The 21,920-nt window shown below is 41.7% G+C and overlaps 3 protein-coding genes across 3 annotated transcripts; all 3 read right to left on the reverse strand.

The window, feature by feature from the left end:
* Positions 1-763: 763 nt before the first annotated feature.
* LOC117401116 (uncharacterized) lies at positions 764-8,092 on the reverse strand. Its single transcript, XM_059011585.1, has 8 exons — positions 6,965-8,092; positions 5,681-5,835; positions 4,566-4,892; positions 3,996-4,268; positions 3,287-3,643; positions 2,579-2,827; positions 1,849-2,019; positions 764-937 (listed from the first exon to the last, which is right to left on the reverse strand). The coding sequence occupies exons 2-8, from the start codon at positions 5,745-5,747 to the stop codon at positions 894-896; spliced, it is 1,488 nt and encodes a 495-aa protein (XP_058867568.1). The 5' UTR covers positions 5,748-5,835; positions 6,965-8,092; the 3' UTR covers positions 764-893.
* A 139-nt stretch (positions 8,093-8,231) lies between these two features.
* LOC117967001 (N6-adenosine-methyltransferase TMT1A-like) lies at positions 8,232-11,216 on the reverse strand. The gene is made up of 2 exons (XM_034914052.2): positions 10,580-11,216; positions 8,232-8,791 (listed from the first exon to the last, which is right to left on the reverse strand). Exons 1-2 carry the CDS (start codon positions 11,072-11,074, stop codon positions 8,558-8,560), a joined length of 729 nt encoding a protein of 242 aa, XP_034769943.2. The 5' UTR covers positions 11,075-11,216; the 3' UTR covers positions 8,232-8,557.
* Positions 11,217-12,816: 1,600 nt separating this feature from the next.
* LOC117967030 (acrosin-like) lies at positions 12,817-19,471 on the reverse strand (the record flags this gene model as incomplete). The annotated part of the gene is made up of 5 exons (XM_059011387.1): positions 12,817-13,106; positions 13,310-13,452; positions 13,557-13,822; positions 14,791-14,998; positions 19,414-19,471. Coding segments are annotated over 5 exons (933 nt in total), but the record flags the coding sequence as incomplete, so codon positions are not given.
* Positions 19,472-21,920: the final 2,449 nt, after the last annotated feature.

The raw sequence follows: 21,920 nt of genomic DNA on the forward strand, positions 1-21,920 counted from the left end.
CCATAGTTTGCAGTTCTGCTTTATCTCTCTGGGTTTTCCCTTATAAAAGTTTACCATGGTATTTTTGCAGTTTTTCTCCATTCTTTTCTATAGTTTATGCTGGGTTTGCCATGTTTGTTAATACACTTTACCAGACCTCTCTGTGCTTTACAATGCTTCCCTATGCTTTACCAGACCTCTCTGTGCTTCACAATGCTTCCCTATGCTTTACCAGACCTCTCTGTGCTTTACAATACTTCCCTATGCTTTACCATGCTTTCACTTTGCATTATTACACTTCACTATGTTTCTAATAAGGGTTACAGTGCTTACCTAGATGCTGTGCCATGCTTGGAAAAAAAATAATAATAAAATTTCAGAGCCGCTGCCAAACCATGAGAGGAGCTTCCAAGCTAAACAGCAGCAGAGGGGAGTGTAACGCAGTGCCTAAAAACGAATAAAAAGACCTTTCTCCCTGGCCTCGGCTCAGCTGCTCCCTGGAAGCCAGCTTTGCAACCGTGCTTTATTACAGCAATCTTTTATAAGTGCACCTTCATGTTCAAAAATGAATGTCAGTCTCTGTTTAGCAAGTATTTGGTGCCCTCTGGTGTTCAAGAGAAGCATTGAAATTGTCTGTCACAAATGGTTTGCGTGAGGTATCTTCATTAAAACCAAAAAAAGTATAATTTTTTTCATCTCGTTTTTTTTTTGGAGGGGGGGGTCAGCTCTTAAATAATACCAATAAATGAGAACAAAAAGATCAAACAACAACTGAAACAATGAATTCATTTAAAATAGCTTTTTATTTTTTTTATTAACCACAAAAGCACAAACTACAAAATTCCAGATTATTTTATACTAATCTTCATTCATAAACTGCATATAGAAACCGAGCAATTATGGAGCCGAGTTCTTCACTCCCCAGAAACTTGCATTGAAAACATGGTTGAATTGTTATCTATACAGGAAAAAAAGAAATATTTTAGAGAAACTGAAAATGAAATTTGAAACAGATTTTAGGCACAGGGTCTAGAACGAGCACCTGTATCTTGTGTTATTAGCTGGATAGATGCGATTGATAAAGCATACAAACACCCCTCCATCCTGTCACATGCAGTAGAATAAAAAAAGAAAAATCGATAAGTGAGCTTGTAGAGAAATCCTTTACAAATCTGGAGTCCGCCTTGTAATTTATAACAAATGAAACGCAGCACAGACCGAAGCAAAACAAAGCAGGGGACAGTGCGCACACACAGAGGCTCCTCAGCATTTACTTATTTAGCAGATGCCTTTAAACAAGACAACTGCAGAGTCACTTACAACAACATCTCACCCGAAAGACGGAGCACAAGGAGGTTAAGTGACTTGCTCAGGGTCACAGTGAGTCAGTGAGTGAGCCGGGATTATAACCGGGGACCTCCTGGTTACAAGCCCTTTTCTTTAACCACCTGACCACACAGCCTCCTCATAATGATGTTTTGCAAATGTTTCTACTGGAAAATTCATATACTATCAGGTGGCACCCAAACCAAAAAGTCTATAGGAGGCTGGGAGTCCATTATCAAAGTTCGGAGACGATAAAAGGCAGTTATCGTGTTCACCGTGCAATGTGCGTCCGACAGACAGACAGACACACAGACAGGACTGGCGTGCTTGAGGAATAAGGTTACACATTTTGAATGGAGGACCCCAAAAATGACTGAGAGGATCCTACGATCCTGACACGAAAGGCTGGTGTGTTTGACATGTTACCTCACTTTGCTCTGTGGTTAATAAGAGACGAGCATTCGTTCAACACCTGAACTCCAGTCAGACTGGGTTCTGGGTGCTGGGTGCTGGGAGAATCACTTAGTAAAGAGAGACACTCACCCCTTGCCGTGGCAGCGCTTAGCCTATTGGGTCTCATTTCCTTCTCCACCTCGATATCGAGACGTTTCTTGAAGCAGAACCAAAGCGCCACACAGGCTGCAGTTTTGACAGTCAGATATCCCACCAGCACACAGAACAGCACAGAGTCAGTGAAACAGCCGTCCAACAGCTCTGTGCAGGAATCCCAAACAAGGAGCGGATGAGACGAGAGCCAACACACACACACACACATACACAGACACACACACACACACACACACATACATAGACAGGCTGACACAGACACACACACACACAGACACCCACACAAATACAAACACACTCTTTCAGACACAAGCAGATACACACAGACAGACAGACGTGCACACACAGAAGCAGACAGACAGACACTCTCACGTACACACACACAGGCAGACACAGACGCACAACAACCTACATTTCGGATGCCAACAATGAGTAGCACCTGCACAAAATTTAAAGATAACATGTCAGAAAACATCTGCAAAGATTTCACAGGACTGTATAACAATCAAGGAGGAGCAAGAGGACAAGAATTGCAAAATAAGGGACTCCACATAACATCCATATTACAACTCTGAGACTGCAAGAAGCGAAATGTTTCAGCTAGGGCGTTCTTCAGTGTGCCGATCAGGAATTGTGCATGTTGGCACACACTTACATATACAAACCCGATGAAGGCACTGGCCGACTTACTTCATTCCAGATTTACCTGTGACTGTGCTGGTGTCCAGCTGGTAAGGGTAGACTGCTTTTGGAAATCCTCCCTCTAGCAGGGCGCAGGTCCACTCTCCTCGCTGTACATCTGTAGGTACCTCCAGGGTCAGGGTCCTGTTGCCTCCCTCCTGCCCCGACACAGCCTCCCTGCCCTCCCAGTCAATCCAGAGCAGCCTGGTCGAGGCAGGGAGGCTGGAGGCAGTGCAGTGTAGAGACACGCTGCTGCCTTCAACAGCCACTGAGACTAGAGGAGAGAGAAAAGAAGAAAGGAAGGGGAAGAGGAAGAAGGAGCAGTTAAGTTAATGCTGCCAGTCTTATCCTGTTATTGTGCTCCTCACTGTTTTCCTGTGTGGAGCACTTTGGCCCTCTGCATCAAAATCAATTCCCAATTCCAATTCCCTTTTAATCAATTCCAATCATTACTGATCCAATTGCAATTTCAAGCGTTCTGTTAAGATGAGCTTCTCACAGTGGCAACAAATTACTTCAACTGAAGTCACCGGTCAGTCAATGAAATCAGCTTCCAATGAAAGCAGCTGAACAATCACAACAATATGTCTCTAAAATTTCAATTCCAATTCCTTCGAAGGAATTGGGAATTGATTTTAAAATGGATTTGGAATATTAGCAGGCTTAGTTGGCTTTAGTTGCAGTTGGAACAAAAAAGAGACAGATGCACTGTATAACCAAACCCAGTCCTTACCTTGAATTGTTATTAAGCGGTAATCCATCTCAAATGTTCTGTAATTATCTTCATGGTCTCCTCTGGTTGTGTATTCTCCCGCATCTTCAAACAGTACCGGTGAAATCTGTATACAGGATATTCCATAGTGACTGGACTCCACATAGAAGGATGTGCGGTTTTCAAAGTGCTCTGATGTTGTATTTAATTCATATTCGTCTACGTGCGCTATTGTTGATGTTTCATAATGTGATGATTGTGGCACCCAGTATACTGTATATCGGCGTGAAAGGAAATGCCTGTAATTGTAGCTTACTCTTGGTATCACAAATTGACTTTCCGGCAAACTTGTTCTGTAGAATCGATTTCTGTAGCCTCCTGTCAAAAGAAACACACTGTTTACAAGCTATTACTTTGTTACTTTCCTCCCATGAAAATAAAGGGCACATCAATGCAATGAACTCCAATTAAAAGCTGTACTACTCCGCACACATACAACGGAAGGGAGTTTTATTTCCTTAGTTCCTGATTTTTTACATCAATGTTTTTTGTTTTTTTTTAAACCAACCCTTGGATAAAAATGGGATGACAGCATAGTGGTTTAGATCAAATTACCAGTTATATTATGAACCGAGACACATTCTTACTGTTTTAAATTGTATTAAGTGTTTATAAATATATATATATATATATAAAGATCTAAAACAAAAAACAGTAACGATGCACATACTCATATGGAAATCAGAATAAAGGTGCACTGATTCACTCTGCAGCACAGTCCCGTTGTATTGCAGTTCACAGCGGCAAAGCGTTGCGGGACGTTTGCAGTCCGGCCTCATGATGAAGTACAGTGCGTTATCAAACCGCAGTACTGAGTTCTTCTCTTCATAGACTCCGTCTGTTTTCCACGCGAGGCTGAAACTGTTCGGTAACAGTTTAGAGGCTGAGCACCGCAGTGCAACATCTTCAAAATCCCCTCTATAATATTCCGATGATGTAGAAACTGAAAGAGACAGAATGGAGTGAACCGCCAAGACAGCGAATGAAGAAGGATCATGTTTTCAAAGCGTGTACTTCGGTCTTTAACTGCTATTTTTTGAAAGAGGTAAACACCTTTTTTTTTTTTTACAAAACTAGAACTAAAAAGGAAGCGATATCTCTCTTTTCAACATTAACATGAATTTTCTACTTCCAAAAAAAAACAGACGCCTTCAAAGCCCTGAATGCTTTACAATTAATCTCCGAACCATATCTGACTTAGCGTTAATTAATGAAATAAAAATGGGTCAAAGCCACCAACCTTGCAAGCCAACCAGTTCATACCGAGCCAGAATCTTAGGACCTGGCGCGATTTGTCTCAAGGTGAAAGACCCGGCGCTGTCGAACCTGGGTCTCTTTATCTTCAGGGCGCAACAGTCTCCGAACTCCAGGGCTGCGTTGAAACCCGAGCTATTGAAATAACGAACAGAGCCTCCGGAAAACTCAGCCGCAAGCAGCGTGACGCTCCGGACCCTTCCGTCATGGGACCCCCAATCCCAGGACACCGCCGCGGCAGCCGGGTGACCCGTTGCGTTTAAAACCACCTCACTGGTGTCTCCGTTAAAATACAGCACCTCCGGCTCCACCTCTGTAGGAAACGGTTAAAGAAAGATTGGGTATGCTGGGGATAGAGAGGCATACAGTAATGCACTATTGCACTACTAATATGTCATTGTATATATAAAGTTGTTGCATCATATCTCAGATTGTATTTAGTAGTAGCCTATTGTTTGCACTTACTGTAAACTACACTGTATTTAAATATTAATCTTGCATTGTAACCCTGCAGTGCCCTGTCGCACCAAGTCGCCTTGGATAAATAACCAGGAACAGCAGTCTCCGGTTTGATTGACAAGCTGTAGAAATCAAACCACTGGATGCAGACTGACTGCTTTGAATACACTTTATGAGGACACTGAACAAGTTATAGAACAAACAGCACTATCAGCACCAACGCATGTAGTCTACTAGAACATTTCAATTACTAAAACGTTATATATATATATATATATATATATATATATATATATATATACGAAGTAAAGTTTTCCTGCAAAGCCCTGATGCTCACGTGATGATCACGTGTGTTCCTGTACACTACAGCAGAATTCAGGCAAAAAAAAAAAAAAGTCTGCAACAGTTTTTTTTAAAAAATGTATGGAGCGCCTTTTTGTTTGAAATGTAATGCCTGTAAACTGTAAATATACAGTTAGGAAAATAAATACAATTCGACACCGCTAATTACAACTTCTCTAAACGATACTAAAATGCGCAAATACGGAACCTGCTAGAACACACTCTGTTAAGGGTCCTAATCTGCGCGATGTCTCAGACAGTGTTGTACAATATAACCCTGCGTTTATAAAGCAGGCTCACCTTCAGTAGCTGGTGCCCGGATGAACAGGCTCTGCAGAGTCCACAGCTGGAACAGCCAGCGCAGCATAGCGGTGTTCAAAGAGTGCTTTGTTTCTTCAGAAGTGACTTGACCCTGCGGGGTAACTTCTGCGATTCTCTCAGAGGATAGACTTCCTCTTTATAATAAAAGCACAGTCAAAAATAAAAAAAACGGTTTCATGTCAAACATGTTGGTTTCATCGGTTTGCAGTGTCAAAACGGGTTTGCACATTTCTGATGATATCTTTACAAACCAGCAAAGAGTGTTTTTTGAAAGGAAGTATATATACACGACGTTTCAGACAACTGTGTAAAATGTGTTCAGAAGTGACTTCTAAAATATGAATATTGTTCAGAAGTGACTGTTGTAAAATATGAATATTGTTCAGAAGTGACTGTTCTAAAATATGAATATCGTTCAGAAGTGACTGTTCTAAAATATGAATATTGTTCAGAAGTGACTGTTGTAAAATATGAATATTGTTCAGAAGTGACTGTTGTAAAATATGAATATTGTTCAGAAGTGACTGTTGTAAAATATGAATATTGTTCAGAAGTGACTGTTCTAAAATATGAATATTGTTCAGAAGTGACTGTTCTAAAATATGAATATTGTTCAGAAGTGACTGTTCTAAAATATGAATATTGTTCAGAAGTGACTGTTGTAAAATATCAATATTGTTCAGAAGTGACTGTTGTAAAATATCAATATTGTTCAGAAGTGACTGTTGTAAAATATGAATATTGTTCAGAAGTGACTGTTCTAAAATATGAATATCGTTCAGAAGTGACTGTTGTAAAATATGAATATTGTTCAGAAGTGACTGTTCTAAAATATGAATATTGTTCAGAAGTGACTGTTGTAAAATATGAATATTGTTCAGAAGTGACTGTTCTAAAATATGAATATTGTTCAGAAGTGGCTGTTGTAAAATATGAATATTGTTCAGAAGTGACTGTTGTAAAATATGAATATTGTTCAGAAGTGACTGTTGTAAAATATGAATATTGTTCAGAAGTGACTGTTGTAAAATATGAATATTGTTCAGAAGTGACTGTTCTAAAACATTGATATTGTTCACTAGAAAAATTGTACAGGCAACTTTTTATTTTATTTTTTTTTTCTTCTGGCAATTAAGCAATGTTCACCGTGTGAATGGGCCAACTTAAAACTAGCCACAAATTCTAAACCGTCTAGATTCGCCATACTTTGTGAACATTGTTTGAAAAAATGTAACCCTTCTATTTATGTATTTATTTATTTACCGGTATTTGTTATTGTAAAAACATTACGCTGAGGGAACACATAAAGCCACTTTTTCAGGTACAGTCTCCACTGGTGTGTCCTGTAGCGGCCTGAAACCTATAGTCTCCTGAAACCAGGTTCCTAAACCACAAATACAAACACAAATATGTATAAATACGGTGTATAAATACGAAGCGTTGGGAAGTTGGCTCTTTTGAGCAAAAACTATATATATTTTGTGTCCCACATGTTTCTTACCTGCCCCTGGTTCAACGGTAACTTCAAACCATTCCAGACCCGAGACCTCGATAGCGGGCCCTCGGCTTTCCACAAAGTGAATCATTACTATTATTTACAGTAAAAAAAAAAATGACCCGAAATTGTATATTCCATAATAACGATACAAATTAAATGAGGTACTGACAGTAAACGATATAAAACACAAGCTCTGTGGTGGGTTTGAAACACGAAAACAGTACAGGACTCCCGTTACCTCGCGCACCTCAACGACAGATTCAAATTCAAACCGTCGCCCGCCGAGGAACGTCACCTTCTTTCGTTGCCATGGCAATTAATTCGGCGTTAGACACGTGGCTCACTCTGGTCACTTATTAAACCTGGCGCAGCATTACAAATGCCAGACACTGTGTTTGTAATGCTTTGGTCATAATGTAGAACTGTATCTAAAGTATATATTAATTTTTTTTTTTTTTTAACAAAATCCGATGCGCAGGTATCCTGTCTGAAACCGCCCACAGCTTTGCATCGTCATGCACCAGTCACTTGCTGGTATGCATGTCGTGCATTTGGTCGTGGATCACGTTTATTGTCATATACCATGTTAAGAACCACTCTTCAGGAAACACAGTGATTATTTCAACCCTGAAGCTGCAGGAACACGAAGCTGCTTTGTGGCTCCGAACTTGGAGACCCGGTTTCAGCCCGCTGCACGGCGCACCGGGAGAGACTTGGGGTTTGATAGAGCAGCGAGCCTCAAACTAGGTCTCCTGGAACCAGGTTTCAAGCTCCTGAAAAAGTGGCTTCGTGTTCCCTCAGCTTAACACCCGCCACAAACAGAAGCCTTGAATTAATCAACAAGCTCTGATGGGCTGCGAATTTTTATTTTTATTAAGCTTAATATCTTTCTTCATTTCTTTTAATTAAGAAAAGCAATGCCACTTTCTAAAACACACTTGAGTCAAAATATTATCACAAACATACAGGCATAAAAATATATGCCATCTTACTTCTGGGCAAGCAATTAAAAAATTCAATTTGGCTATTAAAGGTAAAGTCATTTTCATAAAATCAATTTGGTTATTAAAGGTAAAGTCATTTTCATCATCACTGCAAAGTTCCCCTTTTCTAATGAAATAAACTATTCAAGGGCTTTGAGTGTCAAATGATTAGTTTCCATCATGTTTGTATAATCTCATATAAAACGCATCTTCAGTTAGTGTGTGTGTTGCAATGTTAATCAGATCAGTACTTAACGGTACAGCTTTTAGCCCTACATATCAGTATATTCGACAAGTCCACTGATGTCTTGAGTGTACTTATCTTTCCTGTACTACTAATCAGGGAGGCTGACACGGACCGTGTCGATCCCTCGTTTATTTCACTGCATAGCCTATCACATGGGGTTTGATCAGCGGCATGAGCGGAGCCTGGATGTGTCGGAGTTTCAGCTCGGAGAACTCCGCTTCCTCCAGCTCCTTCCAAGTGGCCCTGGTCAGCTCGCAGCCGTCTCCGAAATAATACCACAGCGGCTGCAAGACGTGCTGGAAAGCGTGGACCCAGGTGGACGGGTCTGCAATCACGTGCTCCATGAAGAAGAACGCGCCTCCCTGGAAAAAAAAACAAACAACAGAACCCGCGCTTGCAGGGTGACGTTGTTAAGCTCTGACCAATGGCTTTACAGCCTTTTCCGTCCTGAGGATGACGTAAAACCTAGGTCCTATTGCAAGTGACTCTGCAGCAGCAGCAGCAGCAGCAGCAGGTGTTGATGCATAGTTCACGCCCTCTAGTGTATGCAACTCGCTTTGGTAAAAGCGTCTGCTAAATTAATACTCTCTACTGTCAGTGGTTTCCAGTTTGCACCTTTAGTAGCTACACAGGGACGGAAATAAGACTCCCGTTGCCCAGCCGGTTCACCCATTCCAGGTTTTAATACCAGCTTGATTAGGCACAGTGTGTGCAGGGAACAAGCTCGGGTGTGTCCGATTCAACTCACAGTGAAACCTGGAATGGATCAAATTGCTGCGCAACGGGAGTCTAATTTCCTTCCCAGTAGCAGGCGGACCACAGGTTGAAAACCACCGATCTAGACCAGAGTTTCTCAGCATTTTTTTTTTTTAGACCACTTGTAAAGCAACCAGGTATCCCTGTATACAATTTACTTCCGAGAAGGTTAACTGTGGTGCCAGTTGTTTTAATAGGCTGTGCTAAACTGGCAGAGAATGACTAGGAGGGACAGTTCAGAGGGGCACACATTCTTAACAGAGCGAATTTAAACAAACTAGACTGCCCTATAAAAGGACGAAACCAAGGTTTTTATCTTATTTGATTCTATCTTGCTTCCTTATCTTTATCTTATCTTATATCAAGGTTTTTATCTTATTTGCACAACCTCCAGGTTCTCAAACCCACACCGGTGTGTCTGCGTTGTTGTGCAACGCTGCGTACTCTGCAAACAGAGATCAAAAGTCAAAACCGATAGGCTTCATTCCAACCAAGAAACCCATTTAAAAAAAAAAGAGTTTTCTGATAGTGTGGTGTTGCAACCTTCGAGCGATTAATTTAGAGGGGGGAAGACTGTAGAGAGTTTTGTTCAACGTGCTTCGTTTTAATTTGATGCTACACGCCTCCCTAATCATATTTGAGCACGTTCACTTCAATGCGTTTGCTTGTTGTTTGAGTTTTGTTGTCGTCAGATGTTCCTGCCAGTATGGTTTTGAGTGAAGGCAGCGTTGTTCTCATTTCAAAACAGGCTAGTTGATTTTTCTTTAAACATTTTTAATTTTCTCTTAATGATAAAAAGTACTCCACGTTATTGAATTGTGAGTCTGAATACACTGTGTATGGAATTACATGCACACAACACGTGTTCTCATAGTTTTTAAAAGAAAATTATATTTGGTACTTAACTCGCCTACTTAAGACTCACCTCTTCAAACAGCACCTGTAGAACTCCTCTGTTTGTATCCTGGGACACTATCACCCTTCATTTAAATGTGCTTTATTTTGCTCTTATCTGCCCCCTATTTTACTGCATTTAATCCTGTACTTCAGAATACTGTAATCTGCCAAGTGTTTAACCTGTAGTATGTTGTATTTAATCACATCCTGATGTAACTATCACTATTACCTGCTGTATTATTGAATTGTGGTTTGTCACACTTGTACTTTGCTTGAACAAAAGTTATAGTATTTCTTGCTCTTATTGTATTACTTGTATTGTAACACTTGAAATGTATTTGCTTACGATTGTAAGTCGCCCTGGATAAGGGCGTCTGCTAAGAAATAAATAATAATAATAATAATAACTAGCGCTGGTCACTCAATACAAACTAAAACACTTATTGTAGAACTACATTCTACTGTTGTTAATAAATGCCCGTGTCCGTATTACTTACCCGCTTCAAAACGCGGCGCACTTCTTTGAGTACCGCCTTAGTGTTTCTGACCGAGCAAAGGACCAGGGTGCAAACCACCACATCAACCGACCCGTCCGCTATCCCTTTTAAGCTCTCCCCAGGCGTCACCACGAAGCTGTCGAACTTCAGGTGGCTGTTTTTGGCGAAGGCGCTGTGGAGATACTTGTCGAAATTGGGATTCGGATCCGTGCAGATGATTCTGCAGGACGCCGGGTAGAATTCAAAATTCGCCCCGTTGCCGCATCCGATTTCCAGCAGGAGCAGGCTGCCGCCCGGGGAGGAGAACTGGGACAGGTTGCTGAAAAGGTCCTTTTTGTGGGCGTGCATTTTGCGGTTGTAAGTGTCGGCGATTTTGAAAAGCAGGTACGGGAAGAATTTTTTGTAGTAGCGGTATATCCCGACGAGCTCCAGAAACTGGAGAGGCAAACTTAGGATTTGAAAAAAAACCGTGAAAATAAAAATAAACAGCCCCATGATTCAAAGCCAGGGTCTCGATCTACACAACTGTGCGTTTCTGAGGCAGTAACTCGAGAGAAAAGCGCCTGTTGCTGTTCTTGCAGATTGTAACCCGGAAGGTAAGCGGGCTAGGGAGTCCAGCCAAGCTCGGTAATACCCACATGCCACCAATAGGCGGCGCTGGTGAAACAAAAGAATGACAGAAATTAATCTACAGCTCTGGCCAAAAGTTTTGCATCATCACCCTGTAGAATGAACTAATTTCGCTTCATAAAGTCGAATGAACCCTGCTGAATAATGTTACGCTAACATATTGAATTACACACCGCGTTGTAGTTTCCCATCTACTTAAAAAAAAAAAGTGACATTTCGGATTTTGAAATCTAACATGAAATACTGCTGTGCTACTATTGTGGCTTCTGGTAGACTTTTTTAAAATGTTTTTTTGTAGTTTATTTGTACATGCTAATAAAAGATCTAAATTAAAAAATAATAATAATATAAATAATAATAATAATAATAATAATAATAATAATAATAATAATAATAATAATAATAATTATGTTTCAATCCTAAAATTCTTGTTGATGCTAAACTTTTGGCCAGAGCTGTACAGTGCAATATTTAATCCTTTATTTAATCCTCAGTTTCTGATAACAGCAATAGTATTTGTTTATATATATATATATATATATATATATATATATATATATATATATAGTACACAGATAGCAGACAGCAATCGGATATACTGCAGTGCTGTTCAGTTACATATCTTGTAAAAGTTTCCCCACAGTAATTTTCCTCTGTAATTTTGCCCATGGTTATACTATGCATTTACTATAGTTTACCATGGTTTGCCATGTTTTTTTATTCTGTGCTTTCGCTCTACAGTCTTATTACACTTTGCAAAGAGTAAGAGACTCAAACTGTATCCGTACACAGTCTCAATAATGAAACACAAGCAGGGCCTGGTGCAGTTCCCCCACATGTCCACACGGGGGAGCCTGGTGCTGTATTGAGCGAGCCCAGCCCCTCCTCCCCTCTGCTGCATCAGCACTAACCTGTCTGCCGCTTGCTGCAGATCCTCTCTTTCCTGGAATGGATTCACGGTTATTCCTCATCATTTCCGCAAAGCTGCTCCACTTGCTTCCTTTCAATCTTTGCTTTTGTTTTATTTAGTTTTTTTTTTTTTTTTAATCTAGGAAGCATTAATTTTTCCGACACCTGGGTTAGTAGCACAGGCGCTGGGGTTGGAAATTTAAGAAGGAATTGGCATTAACTTGGGGCGTTTGAATGGAATGGCTGAAGCCAGGGTGGGGCTACAGGATCTATATCCTGTGTTGCCTCCCCCTCACTATCTCCAGCACCCTTTTTAAACAGCATGTGCTTATTCTAAAGCCAGGAGCTGTACACTGTCAGCTATTGGCGACACTATGTCATAGTACAGAATGGGAGAATCCTCTCGTTGTTTTTATAGATGTGTTTTCTACCACATGCCTCCCTGAGAGGTGTCTGTGCGTTCGGCAGCTGTCTCTGAGCAAATAAACGGCTGCAGTGTTTCTATAGAGACTGTCGCTGGGGGCTGACCGTTTTGCACACTATTGTGAGGTATGTTTTAAAACACATAGGCCTACCAAATTTCTATCAACATAATAAACCCAGACAAGGAGACTTGCAAACCCAGCGCACACACTTCACTAAAGAGGCCGGGTGGGCACCGATACAAGACAGCAGCGGTTTATTGAAGAAGGCACAGTTACACGAGGAACATCAACAGCTTTGTATTTCCTTAGACGAGTCGGTTAATGAAGAACGCTCCGACCAGGATCAGCAGCAGCAAATCCAACGGTGTCCAGCGCACAGAGCCGAGAGAGCTGCCACTCTGAATACTCACAAAACTGCGCAGCCAGCCCACGTAGCGAGCCGTGCGCACGTACACTCCGGGGAGCTTTGCGCTAGCGCAGCCGGATCCGAAACTCGTGATGCCCGATAAGTAGAAGCGATCGTCTTCCTCATTAAAGCACTGGAGGGGACCCCCGCTGTCCCCCTGCACAGAGAAAACAACCCTTAACACGGCTGGCATACTTCATAAATCAGTTATCCAGACTCCTCACCATAAGCGTACCTCCACCAGCCCCAGCTCTCCTGTCTTACAGTAATCACACTGTGTGTGTGAGAGAGTGACTGGCAGAGAGCAAGCTGGACAACTTAAGGTTTTACCCCAGAAGACCCTTCGCCTGAGCACTGTACCTGGCAGGTGTCAACCCCTCCTTCTTCGAAGCCAGCGCACTTCATGTTGTCAGTCAGGAAGCCTCCGTACCAGCCTTTCTGGTTACAGGTGGAGAGGGGGATAGAGCCCACCTGAGCCTGCTGCAGCGTGTCTGACCCCGTCCCTGATAGAGCCCGGAGAGGGGAGGAGTTTAACACGAGGGGAGGCACATTCTGTTCAAGCTCATTATAACGCTTAGCCCCTTTAGGATTAGACACGCGTTCATACCTTTGAAGGACGTGTGCCCCCACCCGCTGATGAAACACAGGGAGAGCTGCAGCTTCTCTACTGCCGGGGTCGGCCAGCAGACAGGCTGCACGTAGTCGCTGTAGACAAAAGGGCTTTTCAGTTTCATCAGCGCCAGGTCATTATCGTTGGTGCTCTCGCTGTAGCGGGCGTGTATGAAGATCTGGCTCACCTGGCGGATTTGAACGTTCTGATCAGGGGCGGATAGCTTACGGAGCCCGGCCACTACCCTCCAGTAATCCGCATTCCTGTGGGGAGGAAGCAGGGCTATAGAGACTAGCAGGGGTATAGAGACTGAAAGGGTTTTAGAGACTGGCAGGGCTATAGAGACTGGAAGGGCTATAGACTAGCAGGGTTATAGAGACTAGCAGGGCTCTAGAGACTAGCAGGGCTCTAGAGACTGGAAGGGTTATAGAGACTAGCAGGGTTATAGAGACTAGCAGGGCTATAGAGACTAGCAGGGCTCTAGAGACTGGAAGGGTTATAGAGACTAGCAGGGTTATAGAGACTAGCAGGGCTATAGAGACTGGAAGGGTTATAGAGGCTAGCAGGGTTATAGAGGCTAGCTAGGGTTATAGAGACTAGCAGGGCTCTAGAGACTGGAAGGGTTATAGAGACTAGCAGGGTTATAGAGACTAGCAGGGCTATAGAGACTAGCAGGGCTCTAGAGACTGGAAGGGCTATAGAGACTAGCAGGGTTATAGAGACTAGCAGGGCTCTCGAGACTGGAAGGGTTATAGAGACTAGCAGGGTTATAGAGACTAGCAGGGCTATAGAGACTAGCAGGGCTCTAAAGACTGGAAGGGTTATAGAGGCTAGCAGGGTTATAGAGGCTAGCTAGGGTTATAGAGACTAGCAGGGCTCTAGAGACTGGAAGGGTTATAGAGACTAGCAGGGTTATAGAGACTAGCAGGGCTCTAGAGACTGGAAGGGTTATAGAGACTAGCAGGGTTATAGAGACTAGCAGGGCTATAGAGACTGACACTAGTCCTGTCAAAGTTCCAGTTCATTTCATCTTGTGTATGGAAGACTTTTTACCTGAAAGCGTCTTTTAGAATGTGAAACATGTTTTATATTGAGATCCCCACTGTAGATGCCAGTTAAGACATTCTGTGCAGCGTTATTAGCATCAGGTACCTGCACACTGTCATATAGCACCTATCTATCGATCTCTCTGTACATACAGTATACGGGGGAAGCTCCCAGTCATACGTACTGTAGTGAACTTGGGAAGCAGTGAGCTGCCGTGGCCACCCAGCTGCTGTTTATGATCGAGCCCCCACAGACGTGGCTGTGCTGTTTGGAGCGATAGCGGTAGAACTGGAGGCTGACTTGCCACGGCCAGGCGCCAGGGGGCGCATTCGTGCCACCAACTATCCGAGAGCCGCCGGGCACGCCCATCAGCGGTCTCTCTCCACAGCTGACTAGGAAACAACGCGGCAAAGAAGTTATATCTGAACGGGCTTGAAAAACCTCGAAAAGGGTCAAACTGTAGGAAGCATGGACACAAACGTTTCGACCAGTGCAGCACACAGAGGGTTTACATTCACAAATTACACTGCCGAAAGTACTAGACTGCTGAAGCCACTCTCTCTAAACTGAGCGACGTGTAGTTTTAACCCTAGCATTCTTAATTGAGCGTAACAAAAAACTGTAACAAAAAGAAAAAAAAAAACAAAGGCAGACATTTTAAATACATAAATGGATTTGCATTACAGCAAAACCCCTCTCCTCTTCCTCGACTCGTTCAGAAACATTCAAAGCACAAGATCACTTAACGTTTGCCTAAAGGTTGTTTTGATTTTGCACGAAATCAAACCACTGTAACTGAAAATCAGTGTTCTCAAGCTGGAAGATTTCCAACAGTGACGTTCACACTAAAACGAAACAAGCCGAACGATGATCACACGTTATGAACACACTCCCGCAGGACAGCCTGCCGTGAGATCAATTTCTTAAGACAGGAAGTGGTTCTGACCACTAGGTGGCGTGCCAGGAACACGCGAAAACTGCCCCCAGCGCAGGAAAGTACCAGGAAACGAATGCTATTTAACTAACCCGTTTGTCTGCCCTTTGTAAATGTGTTTGTGTCCCCCCCCCCCCCCCCCCCCCCGCACTACCACTTAGTTTAGCTCAGGTTTTAATTCTATATTTTTCAAATCTAAATGTAACTTATTCACAACAACACCATTTAGTAAACAACTTTTCTAAAAACGTCTCGTGTATTCTCTTACTATTTTAAATTAATTGCGTGTGACCTATAAAAGTCATCCGTTAAATTACATCACGTAACGTGGCTATTTTGACCATTTCCAGTTCCAGTGGTTTCATAATATGCACAAGAAATCAAAACCACAGCAGCAATGGGGGTGTTCACATCGCCCCCCGTAATAAAGCCGCGTGTTTCATTATTCTTACACGTCACGTTTTCTGTCGCTTCCACTCGAGTCCCGCCGCACGCCGCCACCACGAAATAAAACAGAAAGACACGCGACTCCATTCCTCTCAGAAACCGGGCCGCCGGTCACCTCAGCCTGGCCAACACAGACTAAGCACCGCTGAAACGGCTTTTAATAGGGCAGCGGTTTGGCCGCTGTGGTTTGTGACAGGTAAGTGCGTAGAGTTGTGTCTTCAAATGATATCGGACAGCCTCACCGCCGGGGAGCCGCTCAGCACATATTTTCTTACAGTCGGCACTAAAAGTCGTCTGGCTAATTTCTTTTCCCATCTATCTATCTATCTATCTATCTATCTATCTATCTATCTATCTATCTATACAGTATATACAGTATATACAGTATATTACCTCCATTACGTTTTGCTGTGCTTTTACCATAAAACGTGTATAAGGCGCGCTCGCCCTCCCCCAGCCCATAAAAGAAAAACGACGCCACGTTTTAAGAAGGAGTCTAATTTAGGAGTGAAAAGTTGCCCAGTTGCAGCCAGTGCCAGCACGTGTAGCGGGTTCCTCACAGTGGGGGTGAAAAAGGGCCGGATAGTGCCACTTATTCTCTCTCTAAGTGAGGCGCTTTCCATGTATATTCTCCTGGGTTTTTTTTTTTTTAATGCGTCTGGCTTTGTTGATGGTCCTGACCCCCTCCTCCTCCTTCCTCCCATCCCCATCTCTCTTTAAGAGCTGTCATTAAACCTCCCATTAAGTCCGATGATAGCAATGGAAAGCAGGTCTGTGGTCACTGGGGTGGCGGTCAGCCTGGATGATGATGATGATGATGATGATGATGATGATCCACGTGAAGGCTCGCTGTCCATCCAGAGAAAACCAGCGACCCACCTTGTGAAGCTCGGCCATTATGCATGACAATTAGAAAAAAAAAAAAATGCTGATCACATATCAGCATAGACAGAATTTCCTGTTGCAAATTTCCTGTTGCACAGAATTTCCTGTTGCAAAGCAGTTTCACCCATTCCAGGTTTTACTACCAGCTTGATTAGCCCCCAGTGTGTCTAAGCAACAAGCACAGGTGTGTCTTATTATTAAACTCCTTGTAAAACCAGGAATGGATCACACCGCTATGGAATGGGAGTCTCATGCAGGGATGCAAGTAAGACTCCTGTTGCACAGCAGTCTCACCCATCCCAGGCTTGATTAGCCCCAGCGTGCATAGGTAACAAGCTGAGGTGTGTCTGGTTAAACTCATTGTAAAACCTGGAACGGATCACACCGCTATGTATGGGAGTCTTGTTTCCATCCCCGCATTACTGATCACAGTATCACAGTTAAATACATGATGCACTGTGGAAACTTTAATACTCTACTTCTGAGATGTGTAAAGCCTTTATTGCTGTATGTTTTATTCAAAGGCTTATGGCTGATTTTTTTTCATATTAAATATTTAATATGACAAGCATGTAACAGAGGCTGGATGTTTATTGTATGGTACGGATTGCGATCAGCGTGATCGAACCACTAATCTGAGCAGGGAGTGGATTATCCGGGTTCTGCTGTCCGAGCGACAGGCCATTGGGCTGAAAGTGTGCAGAGTCCAGCAGGACTATTATTTAGACGCTGAGCAAGCTCCTGGTTTAAATGAAACACTGCTCCAGCCTGTCAAAGGAGCCTTTGAACAGAGGCACCCTTAGTGCTTTCCGAAGCATTAAAATACAAAGGTTAAAACAAAGAGCAGAGTATTAAATATTAAAAGTACAGCGGATCCGAATGAATACTGCACAGCACGGCCTTGTCCAGTTCAAACCCTGCTCCGCTGCGGTAGGGCGGCATGCAGTGCACACAGCAGGGCACAGATGTTTGAACCTTTTGTGTAAACGCTTGTCGCTCCTGGTTTTTGTTTTCTTCTGATTTCTCGATTTCTACATTCATTTTAACACATTGCTAGCCCTTATGTTTTTTTTTTTTCTTAATTTCTGCTATCACTGAGTGTAGCTATTAACAGACACATTTCTCATTGGAAGTCACGGACGATATTTCAGAGGTTTCTAGTATTGTTTCTTTCTTAATCAAAAATGTATTTTTCAAGGACAGGAGGACATTCCTAGTTTATTCACTTAGTTAATTATATGTCACTTTCAGGGGTATCTTAATAATAATAATAATAATAATAATAATAATAATAATAATAATAATAATATTTTATACATGCATACACTGTGTATGGGATGTGCAATGTGTTTAAGCTAAACATTTGTGGGTAAAAATCTGTTTATTTTTAGAGGTCAAATTCTGGGTATCTATATATTGATTGGAAAGCCAGGACTAGGTGCAGGGCTAGTGAGAGTGTCTAAGCCTGATATATATACATTTTTGTAGTCCTACCTTCTCTGAAACACACACACACACACACACATATATATATATATATATATATATATATATATATATATATAATGAAAACACATTTTTTTGGAATTAAAATAAAAGGTTTAAATGATTAAAATATCCTTTATTTCAGGACGTTATGGACTCCTTCTTCCGCTGGATAAAGCAGATTATATATATATATATATATATATATATATATATATATATATATATATATATATATAGGTGGTATTTTCTATAGAGTTATACAGTAAAACGTCAGGCTCTGCCATTAGATACTCTACAGTTCAGCACAGAGCTCTTACTCTATGGGGTACAGTGTAAGCGCCGCGGCTCCCCTGTTAGTGGAGAAGTGAAGTGAGTGTGTTAATGGGGCTTTGATTTGATTCCGCAAAAGCTGCATTGCTTGTAAATTTCATTTCATTCGCCTACGAATCCATTGCTATCTAAAAACACTCAGAGTGCCATTACTAACAATTCCACAATTGGAAAGTTGAAGAAGGAGGAGGAGGAGGAGGAGAAGATGAAGACAGAGCTCTGGTTCACTGTAAAATATCAATTTTCTCGAGCCTGTTTTGAATATGATCCTGTTATAGACGGATAAACTGAGAGTCCTATAGCTGTGATCCTGTTATAGACGGATAAACTGAGAGTCCTATAGCTGTGATCCTGTTATAGACGGATAAACTGAGAGTCCTATAGCTGTGATCCTGTTATAGACGGATAAACTGAGAGTCCTATAGCTGTGATCCTGTTATAGACGGATAAACTGAGAGTCCTATAGCTTCTGAACCATCAGACCCAATAAAGGCCTGACGAGAGATTCCAAATTCGATGTGTATTTATATACAGAACCCTAAACAGGGGTTGTGGTTCCGTAGATGAAGAATCCACTTGTGGAACCCCTGATGGTTCTGTTAGAACCAGTGGAACCAGCTACATGAACACACAGAACCCGTATAGAACAAGAATTTCAGAAGAAAAATTTTTAAAGAAACATAATGGTCCAGGGACCTTTTTTCATTTATCTTGAGCAAGCACTTATTATTATTATTATTATTATTATTATTATTATTATTATTATTATTATTATTATTATTATTTTATTGTATTTATTTTCTCTCCCGAATCTGAGCGAAAAAAAAAAATCCACAGTCCCTAGCCGCTTGTGAGTAAGGGGTCATTTGCAGACGCCCCCTAACTTTGTGCTGCGAGTCATCAATTATGCAGGCAAACAGCACGCACCGCGAAAGCAGGAACACAGCACCAATATGGCGACATCCGCAGTTTCTCCACTAGGTTTCCAACATCTGCAATCCAGCAACGCCTTTCGGGGTTTGTGTTAACGCTAAAAATAAAAGTAAGTGCACCTTTCATTTTCTTAAGCGACAGGGCATATTTTTTTTTTCGCAAGTGATGCCCGTTTTGGCAGCCCCTGTCTCAGGTATGTTCTGCCGCAGCGCAATTTTCCATCCGGCATCCCTGTCTGCATCTGTGAACCGGGTGAATGGCAATCTCTCCTCTGTGCTGGGAATGCAGACGAATCCCGGACACGTTGAAAAAAAACAAAAAAAAACGCGCTGGTCGCTCGTTGTGTGAAACGTCCACGAAAAATGGAAATGGGGGCTTTGAGTTAAAATAAATAAATAAATAAAGAAATAAATAAATAATGTTTTTTATATCAAGGTGTTGGCCTGCGGTACGTGGGACGAAATACTGTGTTAAAAACGTACAACCAAAAAAAGGTATATATATATATATATATATGAAATCTGTTTTTATTTCGAGGTTAAATGCACGTCGAACTCCCACGGAATTAAAAGGTGATTTGATGAGGCTGTAGTCTTTTAGGTTGACAGTCAAAAACCCCCCGAAATGCTTACCTGTGTGTTTGACTTTACATAATACCAACCCATGCAGTGGAATCTGAACCAGTGATTTGTATTGGGCTTGGTTTACCGTGTCTGCCTCTGATATATTGCAAGCAAATAAAAAGGATCATCCGTGAATCGTTGTTAATCAGATGGGATTGTTGGTTTTTTTTCTCTCTCTCAAAGGAACACAACAACAAAAATGTATTTTAAAAAAAAACCCCAAGCTTGGTATGTTAGTGTTAGCAGGACCGCGTTGTCAAGCCGCGCATACGGGTGTGGTGCATGGACTAACCGGGGTGTTTATAATGCACGGTTATTGGCTGCATGATTTCAAAACGCTATGCCAAATTAAAAAAAAAGACCATTAACATGTATCAATATGCCGTTTGTGTGTGTGTCTGTCCTCTGTCTCTCTACCCAGCCCCCCCGGAGATGGGGGTTTGTTAGAAATAGACTCTCTGATCGGACCAAACACATCCCTCCACTGCAGTATTTTCTTAGCCGTGGCCCATACGATTGTTTGAAAATATCGATTCGAGAAAGTGGGAAAAAAAAGACTGAGCAATGTATTTCTCTCTATTGTTGTATATATATATATATATATATATATATATATATATATATATATATATATATATATATATATATATATATATATGTGTGTGTGTGTGTGTGTGTGTGTGTGTGTATGTATTCATCATGGGCGTTTAAAACGCTGGGTTTTATCGTGTACCCGCGGAGATTGAGGGTTAGGGTTTTTATTTTTTTTAAAGCCCTCTCGGGTCTTTATTCCCAAGTACACTTTAGGGTAGGGTTGAAAAAAAAAGAATTTTCCAGCTTGGACAGGCAGGCCCGGTATTGCTTGTGTTTTCATCATATACATGTTGAGCACTAATCCCACGAAGGCTCGGCTTTCTTCATTGTATCATCACACACACACACATTATATATATATATATATATATATATATATATATATATATATATATATATATATCAAAGAGCCAAATTCTCAACGTTTGGGTATGTTTAACATACCCTTGTCAAGGGAAAGTGTGTTTGAATAGGCTATATTTATACGAGTGGGGGGGAATTATTTCCCTAGTGAAATAATTTACACGTCCCGTCCCAGTACAATATATTATTATTATTATTATTATTATTATTATTATTATTATTGTGAGACTATACCTGATTCTTATATTTAGTCTCACTGTGTAGGTGCTTTCTGACGCCAGTAGTGTTCTGTTATGTAATCCGATCACATTATTTGGCCTATAATGTCATTAAATAATCTGCAGGTGTATTGCTGGCACGTTGAAGCATTATCGCGTGTGTATGTGATGTGTCCTTAAACGATTCAGTCTCAAATCAGTGAGCGTCGGTATTCACCCAAGAGCGATCCCGCTGTACACGATCTGTGCACCCGCTTTGTTTTTCGATGGGTCAGCTTGTTGGTTTGTTTTCTTCGGTCAATCGGTTCTCGATTATCCACGATGCATCTACACATATATATCTGCCTGTAATCCGTGGGGTTTGCTGTCAGTGGGCCTGGTCATTATGCAGCCTACCGATCTGATCAGCGTGTTATCTCTGTGGCTTTGCATTGGATCCTGTCGCTGTTATAAATATTTCAACGCCTTCGTCCTGCTGCACTTGTGTTCAGTCGTTCGT

The sequence above is a fragment of the Acipenser ruthenus genome, chromosome 42, assembly GCF_902713425.1.
Source record: "Acipenser ruthenus chromosome 42, fAciRut3.2 maternal haplotype, whole genome shotgun sequence".
NCBI classification, from domain to species: Eukaryota; Metazoa; Chordata; class Actinopteri; order Acipenseriformes; family Acipenseridae; genus Acipenser; species Acipenser ruthenus.

What these genes read in the sequence shown, in the direction of transcription:
- LOC117401116 (XM_059011585.1), bottom strand. Translation starts at nt 5,747, where the DNA reads ATGCTGCGCTGGCTGTTCCAGCTGTGGACTCTGCAGAGCCTGTTCATC. An exon ending in TGAACTGGTTGGCTTGCAAG is followed by an intron (nt 4,269 to 4,565) that starts GTTGGTGGCTTT and finishes TGTCTCTTTCAG; the next exon opens with TTTCTACATCATCGGAATAT. An exon ending in GGACACCAGCACAGTCACAG is followed by an intron (nt 2,020 to 2,578) that starts GTAAATCTGGAA and finishes ATTCCTGCACAG; the next exon opens with AGCTGTTGGACGGCTGTTTC.
- LOC117967001 (XM_034914052.2), bottom strand. Translation starts at nt 11,074, where the DNA reads ATGGGGCTGTTTATTTTTATTTTCACGGTTTTTTTTCAAATCCTAAGT. An exon ending in TGCGCCGCGTTTTGAAGCGG is followed by an intron (nt 8,792 to 10,579) that starts GTAAGTAATACG and finishes TTTTTTTTCCAG; the next exon opens with GGAGGCGCGTTCTTCTTCAT.